At 31.6% G+C, this 20,798-nt stretch overlaps 1 protein-coding gene across 1 annotated transcript in view; it reads left to right on the top strand.

Moving 5' to 3' along the window:
• Positions 1–5,491: 5,491 nt before the first annotated feature.
• The window catches only part of LOC117181384 (insulin-like growth factor-binding protein complex acid labile subunit), a 57,625-nt gene continuing 42,318 nt past the window's right edge, over positions 5,492–20,798 (top strand). Inside the window, 1 exon segment of the mRNA XM_033373987.1 lies at positions 5,492–5,897. Coding sequence (XP_033229878.1) covers positions 5,802–5,897 — 96 coding nt within the window. The 5' untranslated portion in view covers positions 5,492–5,801.

The raw sequence follows: 20,798 nt of genomic DNA, 5'->3' as shown, positions 1-20,798 counted from the left end.
GAAAATGGCTAAATTATAAAATATCCGAACTAGAAAATTAATGAATTTAAACAATTAAAAAAATTTTTTATTAAATATTATTTATTTATTGAAAAAACAATAATCGAATATATATTTCTGTATGAAAAATTTTGTTTGAAAATGTGCATAGTATTTGAAAAAAATATTTAAAAGTTCTGAAAAATCGAATTTTTTTTTAATAAAAAAATAATAAAAATAAATTTTTATATAAATCGTTGTTGAATTGAATCCTGCAAAGTTTGTTTTAAAAATGTTCTTATGTAGGTACGAAGAAAATTTAGGCAGAACATTTTTTTCTTTCAAAGCGCACGTGTTTCTTAATGTATTTTTTAATACAATTTTTATAAAATTATTATTCAAGTGCCGGAGATTTCATTTTTTGGGATTTTTCGTTCATCCCTTTCGGGATTTTTTCATCAGTGCCATATTTTTCTACCTCCTCTTAAAATTATGTAATTTTTCAAAATAAAAATTGAACATTTCAAAACATTTTAAAATCATCAAAAGTATCAATTCTCTTTTAAATTATTTCAAATCTTTCTAAATTATTTAAAAAATTGTTCGGAACTTTTAAATGTCTTTTAGACTGATTAGCATTTTTTCTAACATGTTTGTAAAATTCTGTTCTTTAAGAATCAAAATGAAATACTTTTACCTTGGAAATACAGATAAAAAAATAAAAGAATTATAATTGTAACATTCAAAGTTTAAATTTGTCACTTTGAAATTGTGACAATTCTTTTTCAAATTGTTTACTATTGAAAATTGTTTTTTTTTTTAATTCCAAACTAAATAGATTAAAAATGGAATATTTTATACTGAAATAATACTTCAAAAAGATTTTGAAATTGAATAAAGTCGTTCATTTAAGAAGCCATTAATTCGAATGTTCACACTTGTGACACTACTAAGGCTTTCGAATTAAATTAATTCAACCTTTTACGTTGAAATATGTAAATTATATCATTTTGAACAGATCTAGAATCATCTTGTAAAATCAATCACTGTTAAATTTTTAATACTCGAACTGCAGTTCAATTTTCAAATTTACTTTCTTTTCCCGATTTGTCCCGTTCGCGAGTATAGCTCAATATTTAGAACGAGGTTTTGAGGCCTCTTGAGTCAGAAAAACAAGTTTTTACGTCGGGGTCTGTTTGTCCCACCTGCGTCGCCGTTGTTGTCTGTATATCGGATAACTTTCGAAATACCGGTCGGATCGAATTGGACTTTGACTTCAATAACTTTTTTTTGATAAAATCAAACTTACCAAAGTTAAAGGATTTTCAAAATCCAAAAAACCAAACGAAAATGGACATTTGAAGCAAAAAAAGCTTGATATCGAAAAAAGTCAAGAGGCTAAAAACGCTACTTTTTCAACAACTACTTTATCACATTATCATCCATAATGAGAAGAGTTTTATGCGAAAAATGACTTCCGCGAATTTAATGAAATTTCGACGTTTTGAGGCTCATTGAGTCAGAAAAGCAAGTTTTTACGTCGTTATCTGTGTGTCTCTCTGGCGACTACGTCGTCGTTGTTATTGATACTTTCGAAAAAATAGTCGGATGGGATTGTGCTTTGACACACAGTTTTTTCATTTTAAGAATTGTATGTAAAAATTGTAATATTTTTATTTTTATAAAAAATATTTTTCTTTAATTAAATTGTTACAATAAAAGTGTTTCGAAGAGATTTTTGAAAAATCTTTCGGGGAATAAAATTAGTATTTATAGGTCGACAAAGGTTTGCTTTATTTACCAAATTTGGCTTTCGTCTAAATTTTTCCAGTTGTTTTTACTATAGTAAAATTTACGCTTGTATCTTGGGCGAAGAAATCCATTCTATTGTTTGACCAATATTCTTTGTAAGTCAATATTTTTCATAGAAAATTACCCCGAGTGACCTTCAATTATAATTTTATAAACGTGAAAAAACCACATTTCAATGTTTTCTATGAAAAACACAATCCCTGAGTGACAGAACAAATTCGGAAACAATAAGAGTCAATTTATTCAGGAACAAGATTTTTGAACAAAAATGACCTTGAGTGAGCCTTTAATATATATTTGACACAAAAAAAATAATAATAATTTATGGGGGTGACAAATGATCAAAAAATTAATAAAACTTAAAGTTGTACGATTTTAATTATTAATTAAATAATTTGAAATGTTTCAATCTAAAATTATCGAACACTTTCCATTCAAAAATTCTGATGACATATTTTTAAAGCTTTAAATTTGAAATTATTCAATATACTGAAGACTACAAATTTAAAATGTCTCAGCTTTAAATATTTTTAAGATTGCTGTTCTGGAGACTAAATAACACTTATTCTTTTATTAAGAAATCACAATCAAAGTTGTTGAAAAAAAGTTTTTAAAAGAGTTTTAAAAACCTTAAAAAAGGTCAGAGGTTTTAATAGTTCAATATATATGATGGAAACTCTATAAATTTGAAATTAGTCTATACTTTTTCATGTTTGAGCTACAATTATTCAATTTTAGAAGTTATAAATTACAATCATGAAAAATAAATAAAATGTTTTAATTAATTGATATTTAAAACAAAAAACATCTGAATGCAGCTGCAAACATTGCATTTGAAATTTCGAATCCCATAATGTTATTTTTTACCTAACCTATAACTAACAATGAAAATTCTGAAAATTCAAACAATAAGGCTGTATTCTGAAAATGAAGCATAATTATTAACCTTAAAATTCAAGTTCTTAAACTGAAGACCTAAAAATTTGCAAATCTTACAATTAGTGTTGTGTAAATTTTATTGGCATCTTAAAAGAGTATAAATAGTTGTTAAATTAGTTTTTAACTTTTCGGAAGTTTACCTTCTTTACATACCTAGATGTCAAAGAAGCCTACCCAATTTTTTCAAATTTTAATCACTTATTTTCTAAAAGAAAATCACCCCCGTTTACCAGTGACTGAAATGGATTAGAAAAAAATCGCCACGACCCAAGAATAAAAATTGGATGTATAGCGAATTTTTAAAGTTTTAATTGAGATTATCTTTAACTTTGTAATATCAAAAATTTCTATACACATTTTTTTTATTAATACTGTAGAAAAAACTCAACAAGATCGAGCGCCGAAATTATAATTAGAGCAAATTTTCTGTAATTCTATGGGGACGGCTGAAATATCCCGGAAAATATAATTCCCGACTCGGTAATAATGTGTGTCGGTAATAATGTGTCCCGAATAATAAAATTGCAAAACTAATAAAATTCCTGAACAGTTTATAATATTCACGAACTTGAAAATTCCCAAATAATAAAACGCCCCAAATAAAATTGTTCTTAATCAATATTAATTATTGATTAAAAATACGATAATAAAATATTTGTATCAAATATATTTTTGTTTGATATTTAAAGTGTTAAAAATTATATGTTTCAATTTAAAATTAAAATTATACAACAAAATATGATTTTTTAAGAAATTTTTTTTTTTTTTAATTAAAAAGAAGACTACCAGAAACCTGGATCAGGCTTCAGATCTGAAAAAATGTAGTGATATGCATACATGTCAAACTTTTCTAACCTCAAAAAATCTTTCTACTGCCTTACCGTCATATTTTACGAAGAATGAGAAAACAAGAATTCGACTTCGTAGTACGGTGAGGGCAGCACCTCGATAGGGCAGAAAATGTAATGCCCTATATATACACTGTAAAAAAAAATCTATTGAATTTTACATCTCTGGTGGATGTAAATAAAAGGACCCTCGTGTGTCGGAGTAACTTTACGAATCTGTTGTGATACTCCAATTCGGCCGATAATTTTACACGCGAAAATGTAAAATTCATTATGTGAAAGAATAAAATAAAATTTATCAGGGCGACAAGTTTCGAACACTCGAAGCTCAAACTTCGTAGAATTTCACGGAGATTGAAGAAACACAAGCCGGACACGTTACCACTTACCCAAAACACATAAGATACTACGGGTATTTTTTTTATGTTTAAATATTCCGTAACAAAAGTATGAAATATACGTTTTTAATAACCGCATTTTTTCCGTTCTAATAGCAGAAAATGTAAAATGCAAAATAGGACTAGCTCGAATTTGGTCTATTTTTGTGTGAACGCTGTCAAAAAAGTTGAACATAGCTGTAAATTTCCTCACATTAAGAATAAAAATGCTGCAAAATTGTAGGATAAAGGCATCGATAAACAACGAACACGAGAGACGCTTTCGTATTCACATATTATATGATTAATTATTCATTAAAAAAAAGAAAAAAAAATTAATTATAAATCAAAAATTTTACAGTTTCCGCCAGGGTAAAATTAAAGATCTTTGGTAAAATTAAAAATCTCGATGTAATTTTCAATCACAGGAAAGTGATTTTACCGACGCATGGTATTTTTTCACGCTGCGACTGAATTTTCCCTTCTGAATGTAAAGTTAGTACGAGGGAATGTGTAATTTTTTTTTATCGAGTGTGTAATATTACACTGCTGTTCGAGGGTCCTTTTATTTACATCGCTATAGAGGATGTAATTTCACATACTTTTTTAAAATCACACAGTGAACTGTGTGATATTTACAATGATACAATATGTAATTTTCCGAAACATTGTAATTTTACACAAATCTTTTTTTGCCGTGTATAATTCTCCACTCTGACGCCCTGTACCGCATCTACGTTTATAATATCTTTGGCGACACAGGTTCTCCTGGCTCAAGCCTCATATGACTTTTATTTTCATTTCACTTGTCAAATTTCGGTACTTAAAAATTATTTCAAATAATTAACAACGTCGATTACAGTTATCAATTTTTTAATTTGATCTTCCAAACATTAATTTTGAAGATAAAAATATGAGATAAGATCTTCTGTCTCGTGTCGACTTACATATAAATCAACACGAGTTGTAAGCTGTAAATTTGTTGAATTTTTTAATGAACCCTTTTCTAAATGGAGCATATTTCTAACTATTTGGGCAAATAATAAAATGCACATTAAAAAGAAGTTTGCATTCGATTGCAATTGCGACTAGGCTTCAATTGGCTTATGTTCCCTGCTGTGTTCATCGGGATTTCAATAGATTTCTATCAAGCAATTCGTAAAGGTGGAGAAGTCGACTGAACAACAAAACCCTGGTTGTGGGGGGAGGGGCTGTGGTTTGGACTGGTATTTCCAGCCAGGGCTGAACATACGAATCAGCTAAAGTAATTTACTTTATATTCTAGAACTATTTACCTATGCATTTTACTTAGGAATAGTGAAACATTGACAATTAAGAACCTTTTCCACATGCTATTCCTATTATAATTGATCTAATCTATTAGATTTTTGACTCATAAATCCTCCAGTAACTCCTTTTTAAATTGATCACCCTTCTCAACCCTGATGGCAGCTGTCTGGCTTAATTGCGTAGATGGCGCTGGAAGCAGTGTTCATTGCATGGATGCATATGCATGTGTGTACGTATGTATAGAAAGTATGACATCGGCGTAAAGTCGGGAGGTCATCGCTGGAAACTGATAAATAGTGATGTCAAATATTGTGGTAGGCAAGGAAACAGGCGGCGAGTAGGCACATGAAGGGAAAAGGGAGGAGTCATCGGCAGGATTCACTGCAAACGAAAATAATGGGTTTCGCCTCGCATTCGATTCACAGCAGTTTGCGAGCAAAAAGGCGATGATCCTCGACGAATCCGCCCTAGCAGTGTCCTGACGTATCGCGTCGTGATGTGTTTTAGAAGTGCTAGTTCAGAATAAAATTTCGTTCGTTTGTTGCTTGTGAGAATTATGAGTGATACGATTGAGCCCGTGATTTGCTGTGGCAATACTAAGGATAATGATGGACCTGCCCCGAGGAAAAACATCGCGCTCGCGCTTACCAGAGTGAGTCACTGCATGCCTAGGCCTTTGATTTATATATATATATATATATATTTTTGCATTTGCGAAATGCTACCAAACTCGACACCAAGATTATAAAGGGATGACGAACGTTGTTCTTAAGATCTCAGAATTACCATTCTGCTTATTTAAGATGGTTTATTAGGCATGGGTTTATAAGTTACAAATGTCTAATCTTCGGTAAATGTATTGTGACATCCTGTTAAGATCCCCGAATCTCCTACGATCAGGACATATCTTTAAGACACGGAAATAGATATTTTCGTAACGATGCCACAAATACGTTTTCAGATTTGTTTCTCCACTGAAGAGTTTGTCCAAATACTTGTAATTTCCTCATTTTCATTGTTTTTTCCACTTTATTATTGAAAACGAAGAAACGCCACATTCTAGTCACTGTAGTTACAATGCACGAGTTGCGTTGATAGTTCAAGAACATTTTTTAATTTGGATGTTGTTAAAATTGAACTGTTCAATATTTGGTACCTTCTCTAACTAAAAATAATTCAAATTTGAATGTCTATTTTCAAGACGTTAACTATACATTTATACCGGTTTTATTGATTTTTTGAGAGATGCTTAGTTTTTCGGAGTGTCTATTCGACCGGAATTCTGGACGAATAGCCCACCTGTCTCGGAACGGCTATTCATCCAGAAAATTTTCAAGAATAGAATATTTACTTTCATTTAAATTATCGATGTGTATACATATCCGACATTTTTTGCCGGACTTAAATATTTTAATCCGGAAAATTTCGACATCAAGGAACCTTCTTTTCCTGAAAAATCTTGTTCAAATTTAACTAAATTTGACTATTTTATCAAAAAATTAGGAATATTAATTTGTAAATGTACACACAAATTGGCATACAATCAAGAGCAACAAGCACATTAACAAGGGGAGAAGAAAAATTTGTTCGCCGTTTTCAAAAAACTCAAGTTTGAAATATTCGTTATAGGCCATACACAGTTTTGTGATTAGTGTCTACTTAAATTTCGAACAAATTCATCGGTTTAGGTATTTTAACTTCTACCATCGGCTAACTTCACTTCGTTAAATGCTCAGGGGGAAGGCAATGGGCCAAATACATGGAATAAAACTTTATTTCTGTAATATATCTGTTTTTGAGAATACTTATCATTTTATTAAGTAGTAATTAAAAAATAAAAACTATTTTTCTAATACACTTTATAGAACAAATTAGTTTTTACGAAGATATTAGCAAAATAGGGCAAAAACAGATCGAATTATATTGTTCAATTTAACATTCTACAATAACCGCAATTTAAATTATGCATTATAATTCTTTTTAATAATAAATTATTTCCAATATAAATTAACAAACATTTTAGCACTGTTCCAGATTTGCAAAGTCATCAATAAAAAAATTCGTGGGTGTACTTCAAAAAGTGGATATGCCCGATTTTCTTCGCACTTCGTATACTTATGTATTTTGACGCGCTGATTACGAATACGATAGTGAAAATTGGAGCAGAATTTGATTTTCATGGTGAAATCATCCAAAAAACCATAAAAATCATGGTTTTTTAAAAGTTTATCTCAGCTAATATGCAACATTGAAAAAAATGTTTTCAATCAAAGTTGTAGATCTCATCGAAATACACATTTTTTGTTGCAAGTATTATTTTATGGGAATGATAGTTTCCCAGAAAATCAGTGGTAAATCCATTAGTATCGGTTTATTGCCTGCTCACGCTCTTCACCGCGAGAAGGTTGGATTATTTTGAAGAGCATATTTTTTTTAGATTTGATTATCCCTGCCCCTTTTCCAACACCCCGTGGGGAACGGGAAGGCACCCCTGAGACTGGTCATAGAAATAATGTAAGATCACACCCCTACCACTTTTCCAACGCCTCATGGGGTTATAGACTTCTGTCACTTTCATTTTGCTGAGTTTCTCGGAAACAATCATTTCTATGAAAAATGTGTATTTCGATGAGATCTACAACTTTTATTTGAAACATTTTTTTGAATTTTGCATATTAGTTTATCCAAATTCGTTCATTTGAACGTTCAGAACTTCAACCACATACATATTCGATTTTATACAATTATTGCATATTTTTTAACCTTTGACTTGAAATGCTATATTGTTTATGTTTAAAGGTTTGAATTTGTCAAAATAAATGAGGGAAAAAAACCAAATAAAATTTTTCAGTTGTCAAAGCTTAAATTTTAAAACGTTAATTTTTAAGTCTTCATATTTTGTAGGGGCTAGCCTGCCGGCGTCGGTAACATGTTAGTTGCCGGCTTTTTTTTCCTTTTCCATTTTTTTCAAACATTTTTTTAAATCGTATACTGATGTATGCTGTTGCGCTGATTACAAACCTGGATATGAAAACACCGACAAAAACACATTTCAAGCAGACGAAAGGGACTTTTACGCATTTTAGAGTAAGGCCATGTAATTGAGGAGTTATTTTGATAGTTTTTGGCTTTTGAAGCGTTTAACGAAACGTTCTATGTACACATCACACAATATCGACCATTTGCGACTCAAGAATTATTATTGACGTCGCGTGGGGGGCGGAAATGCACCCCTGTGACTGGTCAGAAATAATTTTGGTCGCACCCCTACCCATTTTCCAACGCCTTTTGGGGGCGGGCAAGGACTCCTTTGACTAGTCACACAAAATATTGTAAGGTCGCACTCCTACCCCTTTTCCAACGCCGAGTGGGGGCAGACAGGCACCCCTGTGATTGGTCACATGAATAATGTTGGCTCCTAACTCTTGCCAACGTCTTGTGGCGAGGCTAGAATGCATTCCTGTGATTAGTCACAAATAATGTCATATATTTTATTGTACATAATTCTTGTAATTTAATCGATATAATGGATTGTTTGCCTAGGCTCTCGGCTTTAGGAATGATTTATGTTATAATAATTTATTTTTACCGTTACTGTACGTTTTTTTTGCACTTATTTTTTATACATAACCTTTTTTATCGGTTTTTTATACCACTTTTTGGATAGTTTGCATTCGGTGACACCCACCCCTATTCAAAACCTCCACCTGTCCAGCAGTCCCACTCGTTTTTCATATCACTGCTAGAATATGAACAGGACCCTAACTCTTTTCGAGTATCGAGTATTTCGATTTTTCTTTTTACAAACATGATTTTGATCAGTTTTGACCTTGAAAATCATACTTTCAGGTATTTGCATGACTGTATACGTAATTCGCTTTTACTTCGTATTTTTCTCTTCGCAAAAAGCAGCCGGCAACTAACAATGTTGCCGGCGTCGGCAATGTAGACTCCACCTTCATATTTCAAAATATTTTTCAATTTAGATTGTGTTTTGTTGTTTATTGTTACGAGCTTGCTGTTTTGTATTGGGCCTATAAAGTGACTACACTGTAAAAAAAAGTGGTTGAAAATTACTGCATTAATCAGTGGACATAAAAATACCAGTGATTTAACGTGGGAATTTTACTGCAATTGTTGACAATTAATGTGATACTTTAAAATCACGACTAAATATTTTTAAAATTCAATAAAATCAGTCTAGTTCAAAAATAGGCCAGGTTTTCGCTGATATGTTTTTCAATTGGTTTCAAAAGAGCAGCAAACAAGTTTCATCCCCATATCTCATGTGGAACTCACCCCAATCACCCCTAAACATTCTAAAAATTAAATAAAATCAGTCTGGTCACAAAATACGCTAGGCTTTTGCTAATATGGTTTTCAATTGGTGCCAAAAGAGCAGCAGAAAATTTTCATCCCCGTATCTCATGTGGAACCCACCTCACTCACCCCTAAATATTTGGAAGATTCAATAAAGTCAGCGTGGTTAAAAAATACGCTAGGTTTTTGCTGCTATTGTTTTCAATTAGTGCCAAAAGAGCAGCAGAAAATTTGCATCCCCATATCTCATCTGGAACTCCCTTCACTCACTCCTAAACATTTTGAAAATACAATAAAATCAGTGTGCTTAAAAAATAAGCTAGGGGTTTGTTCATATTGTTTTCAATTGGTGCCAAATGAGCAGCAGAAAATTTGCATCCCTATATCTCATCTGGAACTCACCTCACTCACCCCTAAATATTTTGAAGATTCAATAAAGTCAGCCCTATTAAAAAATACGCCAGGTTATTGTTGATATTGTTTTCAATTGGTGCCAAATGAGCAGCAGAAAATCTGCATCCCCATATCTCATCTGGAACTCACCTCACTCACCCCTAAATATTTTGAAGATTTAATAAAGTCAGCCCTATTAAAAAATACGCCAGGTTATTGATGATATGGTTTTCAGTTGATGCCAAAAGAGCAGCAAAAAATTCTCATCCACATATCTTTTGTGCAACTCACCCCACTCTCCCCTAAATATTTTGAAAATTCAATAAAGTCCGCCCTATTAAAAAATACGCCAGGTTATTGCTGATATGTTTTTCAATTGGTGCCAAAAGAGCAGCAAAAAACTTTCATCCCCAAGTTATTGTTGATACGGTTTTCAGATGGTGCCAAAAGAGCAGCAAAAAATTTTCATCTCCATGTCCAATGTGGAATACACCCCACTCGCCCCTAAATTTTCCGAAAATTCAGTAAAATTAGCCTAATCGAAAAATACGCCAGGTTGTTGTTGATACGGTTTTCAATTGTTGCCAAAAGAGCAGAAAAAAGGTTGCATTCCCATATCTCATTTGGAACTCACACCACTCACCCCTAAATATTTGGAATATTCAATAAAATCAGTCTATTAAAAAAATGCGCTAGGTTTTTGCTGATATGATTTTCAATTGGTGCTAAAAGAGCAGCAAGAAAGTTTAATTCCCATATCTTATGTGGAACTCACCCCTAAATATTTTGAAAATTCAATAAAGTCAGTATATTTAAAAAATACGCTAAGTTTTTGCTGATATGGTTTTCAATTGGTGCTAAAAGAGCAGTCAAAAAGTTTCATCTCATCTGGAACTCACCCCTAAATATTTAGAAGATTCAATAAAAAATGCGTATTAAAAAAGTTAACCAGGTTATTGTTGATACGGTTTTCAATTGTTACCAAAAGAGCAGAAAAAAGTTTCATCCTCATATCTGATGTGGAACTCACCCCACTCACCCCTAAATATTTTGAAAATTTAATAAAGTCAGCCGTATTCAAAAATACGCCAGGTTATTTTTGATGTGGTTGTTAGTTGATGCCAAAAGAGCAGCAAAAAAGTTACATCCCCATATCTCATTTGGAATTCATCCCACGCACCCCTAAATATTTTGAAAATTCAATAAAATTAGCCTAATTAAACAATACCCCAGGTTATTGTTAATATGGTTTTCAGTTGATGCCAAAAGAGAAAAAAAAAGTTTCATCCCCATTTCTCATGTGGAACTCACCCCACTCACTCCTAAATATTTGGAAAATTCAATTAAATCAGTGTTTTAAAAAAAACTCTAGGTTTTTGTTGGTATGGTTTTCAATTGGTGCTAAAAGAGCAACAAATAAGTTTCATCTCCATGTCTCATCTGGAACTCACCCCTAAATATTAAGAAGATTCAATAAAACCAGCCTATTTAAAAAATTCGCCAGGTTATTGTTGATACGGTTTTTAATTGTTGCCAAAAGAGCAGAAAAAAGGTTTCATCCCCATATCTCATCTGGAACTTACCCCACTCCCCCCTAAATATTTTGAGGATTCAATAGAACCAGCCTAATTAAAAAATACGCCAGGTTATTTGTTGTTACTGTTTTCAATTGTTGCCAAAAGAACAAAAAAAAGTTTCATCCCCATATCTCGTCTGGAACTCACCCCTAAATATTTTGAAGATTCAATAAAACCAGCTAATTAAAAAAATTTGCCAGGTTATTGTTGATACGGTTTTTAATTGGTGCTAAAAGAGCAGCAAAAAAGTTTTATCCCCATATCTCATCTGGAATTCACCCAACTCATCCCAAAGAATTTTTAAAATTCCATAAAGTCAGTCTCATTAAAAAAACACGCCAGGTTTTTGCTGATATGATTTTCAATTGGTGCCAAAACCCCACTCGCCCCTAAATTTTCCGAAAATAGAGTAAAATTAGTCTAATTAAAAAATACGCCAGACTATTGTTGATACGGTTTTCAATTGTTACCAAAAGAGTAGAAAAAAAGTTTCATCCCCATATCATGTGGAACTCACCCCTAAATATTTTTAGAATTCCATAAAGTCAGTCTCATTAAAAAATACGCTAGGGTTTTGCTGAACTGCTTTTCAAATAGTGCCAAAAGAGCAGAAAAAAGGATTCATCCCCATGTTTCATCTAGAACTCACCCCACTCCCCCCTAAATATTTTGAGGATTCAATAAAACCAGCCTAATAAAAAAATATGCCAGGTTATTTGTTGTTACTGTTTTCAATTGTTGCCAAAAGTGCATAAAAAAGTTTCATTCCCATATTTTATGTGGAACTCACCCCTAAATATTTTGAAAATTAAATAAGATCAGCCCTTTTAAAAAATACGACAGATTATTTCTGATACGATTTTTCAATGGTTTCAAACGAGGAGATAAAATGTTTCATCCCCATATCTCATGTGGAACTCAGCCCACTGACCCCTAAATATTTTTAAAATTCAATAAAGTCAGTCTAGTTGAAAAATACGCCAGGTTTTTGCTGATATGATTTTCAATTGGTGCCAAAAGATCAGCAAAAAACTTTCATCCTCATATCTTATGTCAACTTTGGCATTACTCAGGAGCTGCCAGTCAAACTTCTTGTTGGTTATCTACACCTATACAATCATTCCCAATGGGTTTCAAGAGTACTAAATAGACGTTTTTTCACTCGAATTTTTGACATGTTTGACAGCCTGCAAGTCAACATTGGGACCACTCAGGAGCTGCCAGTTAAACTTCTTGTTAGTTTTTAGCAGTCAAACAATCATTCCACGTGGGTTTGAAGAGTACTAAAATTATGTTTTTTTCATTTGAATTTTTGAAATGTTTGAAAGTCTGCCAGTCAACTTTGGCACGAACTCAGGAGCTGCCAGTCAAACTTCTTGTTAGTTTTTTGCACCTAAACAATCATCCCCAATGGGTTTCAAGAGTACTAAAATGAAGGTTCGAATTGTCATCCTGTCATTTTTTATATGTTTGACAGCCTTTCAGTCAAGTTTGGCACCACTCAAAAGCTGCAGTTAAAATTTGTGTTAGTTCTTTGCACCTAAAAAATCATCCCCAATGGCTTTCAAGAGCATTAAAATGACGTTTTTTCACTCAAATTTTTGACATTTTTGACAGCTTGCCAGTCAACTTTGGCATCACTCAGGAGTTGGCAGTCAAACTTCTTGTTGTTTATTTGCACCTAAACAATCATCACCTATGGGTTTTAAGAATACTAAAATGAAGGTTCTAATTGCCATCCTGTCATTTTTTATGTTTCATAGCCTGCCAGTCAAATTTGGATGAGTCTGAAGTTCCCAACGTTTACAAAAAACGAAAAATAAAATATTTGAAAAGTCAAAATGTTTTCATTGTTTATGACAGTTAATTCCGTTTTCTTTAAATATTTAAAAAACGAAACAACCTTCGAATTTGGTTGCCATACAAAAAATATGCGTAATAAAATTCTCTAAGGATATTGACTGTCGCCACTCAAATTTAAACAATTCTTAACATTCGGTCCGCGGACAATAATTCTCCGTGTGTTCGAGCGCTCGGATCCCTGGAAGCCTTTTAACATTTACGAATTTTTATATTTAAGTACTATATCTAGATCTAGAATTTCATTGCGCATCTTTTTCACCCAGGAAAAAAGTTGTATTTTGTTTAGTTTTCCAATTAAAGCCAAAAACTAACTTTTTAAAAGAAAATCATTTTTAATTTGTTTTTCACTGCAACTCGTGCTAGTCAATCAGGTTTTTGATTTTTTCATAACAATTTTTGGAGAAATTATTAACGTTTCAAGTTTTTAGCGGCTAAGCGACTCGCGCACGGACTGTAGCGAGAGTCAGAACTGATTCACAATACAGTTCACCGGCGCCAAAAATAATAACGAATCAAGTAATCAGGTAATATCAATGTATAACGAATAAATAAATGATATTGTACAATGTAAAATAATTTTCGTGCATAATATTGAATGAATAAATTATTTGACATTATGAAATATTTTTTATTGATTAATAATACTTTGATATTACCTGCTTACTTGATTAGTTTTTATTTTTGGCGCCGGTGAACAGTATTATGAATCGGTTCCGAGACTCTCGCTTGAGCCCGTAGGTGAGTCGTCTTGCCGCTAGCAGCTTGAGTAGAGTTCTTAAATTCCCGAGAATTTAAGTTCAGGTTATATAACCGAAAATATGACAGAATTTAGGAGAATTTAAAAGAATTTAAGATTTTTATTGTTCAGGTTATATCAGCGGTTGAATATACATTATTTTCTAGCTCAGGCATATTCAGGAATTACAGTGCTTTATTTACAAATTAAAAATTTTCAAATATATTAATTTATTTAAAAAAAAGTGTTTTCTACTTTAAAAGATACCTCTTTAACAGAATAATTCAATGTTTAACATAATATTTGAATATTCAACCTGAAAAGATAAATTGTCACCAAAAAAGTGTCGTAGTTTTGATTTTAATCAAAAAAGAATTAAATTTATACAGCAAAAGAAAAGAATTTTAAAACCAAAAAGACGAATTTCCAACAAATAAAGATTTTTCACTCAAAAAATAAATAAAAGTTTATCTAAATTATTGAACGTTCAAACCAGAAAACAAAAAACAAAACTGATGCATTTTTACGCAAAAAAAAAATTCAAACTAAAAAAAACGTGAATCTTTAACTAAAAAATATCAATCTCAAAAAATGGAAAAGTTCCATTTTCTGTTAAAAAGTGAATTCTAAATAATAAGAAAAAAAAGTATTTTCCTCTAAACAGTTAAATTATCAACCAGACATAAGCCTTCAATAAAAAAAAATTCGCAATGTAGTTTAACTTTGACATAACTGGTTGAATTTTTCATTAAAAAAGATTAATTTATAACAAGATACTTTTAATCAACGAGATAACTTTTCAACTTAAAATATAAATGTTTAACAAAAACGCGATTTGTTAATAAAGCAATTTAACCAAATGTTTTAAACAAATTAATTGAATTATCAAGCAAAGAAGAACGATTTTTAATCGAAAAGTTGCATTTTCATACAAAAAATGAAATTTTTTTCTGTAACAGATGAAGTTTTGAATCAAAAAGATAAATGTTCAAAAAAATAGTTGAATTTTCTTTTGAAAAAGATTTTAGTCGAGTTTTCATGATCAAACTATGATTTTTTTAACAAAAAATCATTTTCCATCAAAAAATTGAATTTTCTATCCAAAAAGACGAACTTTTAACCAGAAAAGATGACTTTTTAACAAAATTGTTGAATTCTCTAGCAAATAGTTGCATTTTCATTAAAAAATATGAAATTGATCATAAAGCAAAAGAATTTTTTATTACAAAAAAAGTTGAGTTTTCATCCAAAAAAGATTCCAGTTAACTTAGTAAATTCTCTTTTGAAATCTACTCTCCTTGTTTAAAAATTCTTCTTTTTAGTTGAAAATGTAAGTATTCTAATTAAATAATAATAATTTTAGTCAAAAATTCACCTCTTAGGTTGGAAATAAAATTACTTGGCTGAAAGTTCAACTCTTTTGTTAGAAATTACTTTGTTGAAAAATAAGCTGTTTGATTGAAAACTTGTTTTTTTCTTAGTAAAAAAAGGAATTTTTTTCCTTAAATTTAAGTATTTTGTTGATTTTTTTTTTAGTTGAAAATTATTATTCTTTTGAATTATAAATGTAACTATTGTTCCAGTTAAATATTCCATAATTTTAGTTAAAAATTCATCTTTTGGTTCAACAATTATTTTTTAATCTCGAAAGTAATTATTTCAGTTTTGGTTTACAATTTATCTTTTTCTAGTAAAAATTAATTTTTGTTGTTGAAAATAAACTATTTCAGTTAAAGATTCATTGTTTTAGTTGAAAACTTATCTTTTTTGCATAAAATTCAAATACTTTTTCAGTTGAAGATCCATAATTTATGTTGATCATCGCTCCTTTTGGACTTCTTGTAGTCCGGGAGCTAGCGACAATTCTATGGACATCATTTTAGTACTCACTAAAATTTCGGATCCTTTTATTTTCATAGTCAACAGTTCGAAATTCGTTGGCTGACTAACAGCTGTTGGTGCATTTTGCAACAATTTATCGTTAAACGGGTCAAAAATTCGAGTGAAAAAACGTCATTTGAATTTCAAAGAAAAAGTCGTGAAAAAAATGATCATTAAAACAAAAATAAAAATTATATTTTGCGTGAGCATAATATAAAAGTTCGAGTATTCCTAGACCTAGAGTATACCTTGTCTCATTTCAGTTTATTTCCCACAGATTTATGTGTGTCCACGTGGATTCTAGCCTCCCCCCGGCCCCCCTCGTGGACAAGTGTGGAATTTGCCCCCCCCCCCCCCCCCCAAGTGTCCACGTGTTATATGGATGGCCCTTAGAAAGGCGGGATAAAATCTGAAAATTTTCAAAAATTGCTACGAATTCAGTCATATCAATTAATTGATTGTTTTTTTTTATTCTTTGAAAAGTTATTTAAATCTATTTTTTCTGGAGAATAACAATAGGCCCATTAGTGACGCAGTAAACGAAAACTAAAATTTTCGGGAAAAAATTTCCATCCCCACTTTCTTGACTTGGACAAGAGTTTTACCCGTTTCGAGCGTTCTTCTCCTCACAGACGATGTGTTAACGTGAAATTTCATTCTCTGACTAGTAGAATTTTTTAACTTTATCTTTTATTATAAATGTGAAACTTTAATTTATTTTTATAAGGTAAATTTATTTATATTTAAAAAAAAAATTTTTAATCGATTCCGGAAAAATTTTTGTTGTTTGTACTTGTTTTATATCTTGGTGATATGATGATTTATATCTTGGTTTATATATAATGTGGTTATAATAAAAAATATAATGTGGTAATAATAAAAAATAGGACAATTTTTTATAAACATTTATTTTTGCGTCATGTAATTTTTTAGCAAAAAGTTTTTAGTGTACAAAGGTTTCAGTAAAAAGTTAATAGTATACAAAGTTTTTAGCATAACATTTCTGGGATAGAGAGTTTTCAGTATAAAGTTTATAGTGTACAAAATCATTATGTAGGGTCATTAGTAAGGGCGGTTTTTAGAGATCCTGCCGAAAATTCTCACCCACTCTATAATTCGTGGGATAAAATAAGAGGATTTTTGACGTTTTTATATTTTCAAATATCGACAATCAAACCTTTCATTTATAACATTCTACGTCTTCATATCATAAAGATTGTTTTTAGAGGTCCTGCCGAAAATGCTCACTCACCGTACAATAATTAAAGGCTCACTTAAGGCCCTATTACTAAATAAAATGTCCCACTATTTTTTTAAACACCTGCGGTTATGCTAGCTTAACGTTAAATAGACTGAACCCCATGTGAAATAAACGTTGAATCGAGTTACGTCCTATTACATAATTAAGAGCTCATTTAATGCTTTCGAAAAAAAAAGAATTATTTTCCAAAATCCACCCCTAACACTGAAAACCCACCCTTAATATATATTATAACAAATAGGAAAATTAAACTTTTTTAGTGTCTTTTGACATCAAATAGAACCATTCTGAAGCATACAATTTTAGGTCTGGATGTCAGGGGATTTTTAAAGGTTTTCTTCAGTTTTTCATTATGTTAGGGGTTGAAAACGAGGCTGTTCCGGATGAGATAGGTGAATGAAACTTTTATTGGTGTGTTTTGACACAAAATGGAATCACTCTGAAGCATACAACTTTAGGTCTGGATGTTAGGGAATTTTTAAAAGAATTTTTATCAGTTTTTCATTATGTTAGGGGTTCAAATCGAGGGTGTCTCGGATGACACAGGGGAATGAAACTTTTTTTAGTGTCTTTTGACACCAAATGGAACCATTCTGAAAGATAACATTTTAGGCCTGGATGTTAGGAAATTTTTTCCGATTTTTCATTATGCTCGGGGTTGAAAACGAGGGTGTTTCAGATGAGAGAGGGTAATACAACTTTTTTTAGTGTCTTTTGACATTAAATGGAACCATTCTGAAGCATACAATGTTAGGTCTTTTTTATCCAATAAAAGATAGTGTTAATTTACCTTGTTATAGAACAAGTTTTTTCAGGGGGATAAGAGCCGCCGGAAAGAATAGTTAAAACCACCCCTAGTGTATGAAAATCAGAAAATCGTCGAAATGACCGCCTTTATACAGTTTTTTCTTCGAGTTAAAAATACTTTTAATTTACTTTGTTATAGAACAAGTTTTTTCAGGGTGGTAACAGCCGCCGGAAAGAATATTTAAAACCATCTTGAAGAAGATAATTGTTAATATAAGAACGCAAATTTTTGAAATTTCAAGATTAATTACCGATGCTAAGTTTGAAATTTTGAATTACTTTTTCGAAAGCGAGACAATATGAAAATTTCAGGATTTCAAATGAGTGATTTTATGAAGTTAAGTTCCTGAAAATGTCGTTTTCAAATGTTCCAGCTGTGAGCTATTAACTTTTTTTCCTTTTTTTTCTTGGCGGCTCCATTGAAATTCTATTTAAAAAGGGGGAAATCGGAAAACGAGAAGTCTCTTAGAGAGAAGTGTCGTAGAGTCTATTGTTATTCTTAAAAATTGTTCAATTAAAAAAGAACTACAAATTTTTTATTAATCGTTTTGGATAAGACGTATAGGTTGTGTTTTATTCGTAAAAAAAAAACATTAAAAAATAATAATTTTTGTAGAAACGACACAAGGTATGGAAACAATTAAAATACAAAATTTGCTCAGCCAAAGAAAAACTACAAATATGCTATTCATCTTTTTTCGACAGACCTTGTAGAAGTGGCTTAGCGAGTTGATGTGTGGGTCGTGACTCCCCCCCTCCCCCAATGGTCGTGCTGAGTAGGCATTTTCAGGATTTTTGGATAATTCAACTAATTAAATTGGCTAGTCGGCAAAAAATATTAACTAGCCGGAAAATCAAAATCGCAGCGAAGTGCTACAAGGCTTCGTGTGAAATGTAAGATCATCACAGTCGGAAAATTACACTTATTGAGTCGGCATTTATGACAAAATTCAATACGCTCTCAACGCCCCTGCATTGTAAGTTTTGTTTTAACCCTTGTTTGGCATACTTGAAAAAGGGTAAATTTTTGTAAAAACGACACAAGATCATGGCGGTTCTAGAGAGGGAGCTATGACGGCTGAAGCCCCCCCCCCAGAACCCGACAATCTTGATTCACCATATATATATATATATACATACACACACACGTGTGTGCATATGTATGTATCATCTGTGACGAGGCGGTTCATGCGAATAAAAGTTTAATTACCAGTACAATATTGTTGTATAAAAAAAAATTACTTGGAAGTGAATGTGTGGAATTTTAGATAATTAATAATTTGAAATGACATAAAATTAAAATTTCATTGAAACTCTTCTATTGCGCCGGTTTTGGGGCTGGCAGTGCTGGGGAAATAACTCAATAGGCAGCCGCTTCGGTTGAAAATGCTTTTGTTTGTTCACGCCGAACTGACCTTCACATACCCCACGCACCTCGGCGTTAATTCTCGGAAAGGCTATAGAAGGGAGAGCTATCGGAGGGTCTCATTGTATTTTAATGTAGGTAATTTCAAATTGAAAGTGTTCAGTTACAAAAAAAATTGAAAAACTTGAATGTTTAAGTTAAACAAAAAAATGTTTAAACAATTATTGTTCAAACTAATTTGCCAAAAAAATTTTTACTTCTTCACGCTTACTTCGTGACTTCTCCTCGCACGCTCATTCGCTATATACCGAGAGCGAGTGACAGATTTTGGTACGATACGTTGAAAAATACCCAAATACTCAAATATTTTGTGTTTTTTTTATTTATTCATATATTAAGAAATTTTAGACCATTTAGTCCGAAAATGGATTAAGAAAAATAAAACTGTCAAAAATTACTGGCCGATAGAATCGTTCTATTTGATGACCAAAGATTCTAAAAAAAGTTTCATTACCCTATCTCATACGGAACACCCTCGTTTTCAACCCCTAACATAATGAAAAATCGAAAAAATCCCATAACATCCAGACCTAAAATATTATGCTTCAGAATGGTTCCATCTGATGACTAAACATACTAAAAAAAGTTGAATTTCCCTATCTCATCCAGAACACCATCCTTTTCATATCCTAAAATATTGAAAAATTAAAAAAAAAATTTTAATCCCATCACTTCCAGACCTAAAATGTTATGCTTCAGAGTGGTTCCATCTGATGTCCAAAGACACTAAAAAAAGTTTGATTTCCCTATCTCATCCGGAACACCCCTGTTTTCAACCCCTAAAATATTGAAAAATCGAAAAAAATTCAAAAAATCCCCTAACATCCAGACTACAATCGTTGTTTTTTTTTTAATTTTCATCCAAAATAGCGGGTTAACGAAATCGTTCTTTCTTTTAAAACCAATAAATATATCAAAGCTCGATTTGATCGGTTTATTTTATTAAGAGTTATCATGGTTACGAACGGACAGACGGACGGGCATACAAAGTCTATCGCCAAAACTTGATTTTCGGCTTCAGGGGGTCTCAAAACGTGGAAATCGGTTGAAAAACTGTGAAGTCCAATTTACAAGATATGACTTCCCAAATTCTAGAAAATAATAAAATTTATTGGCTGGGTGACGACCTTTTGAATTGAGACACCTTTTCCCCTTGCCGGATAACATGGTCAAACTTTTTCTAAAATTATATGTACGAGGGTAGTTCAATAAGTCCTTAGAATGAAGTATAAAAACAATTTTTTTTGGGTAAATTTTTTTTTATTTTTCAACATAATCTCCTTGGAGCT

This window comes from Belonocnema kinseyi, chromosome 10 (genome assembly GCF_010883055.1).
Source record: "Belonocnema kinseyi isolate 2016_QV_RU_SX_M_011 chromosome 10, B_treatae_v1, whole genome shotgun sequence".
In the NCBI taxonomy this organism is placed as follows: Eukaryota; Metazoa; Arthropoda; class Insecta; order Hymenoptera; family Cynipidae; genus Belonocnema; species Belonocnema kinseyi.
Note: the sequence above shows the minus strand (reverse complement) of the source record. Positions and strands in the feature narration are given on the sequence as shown.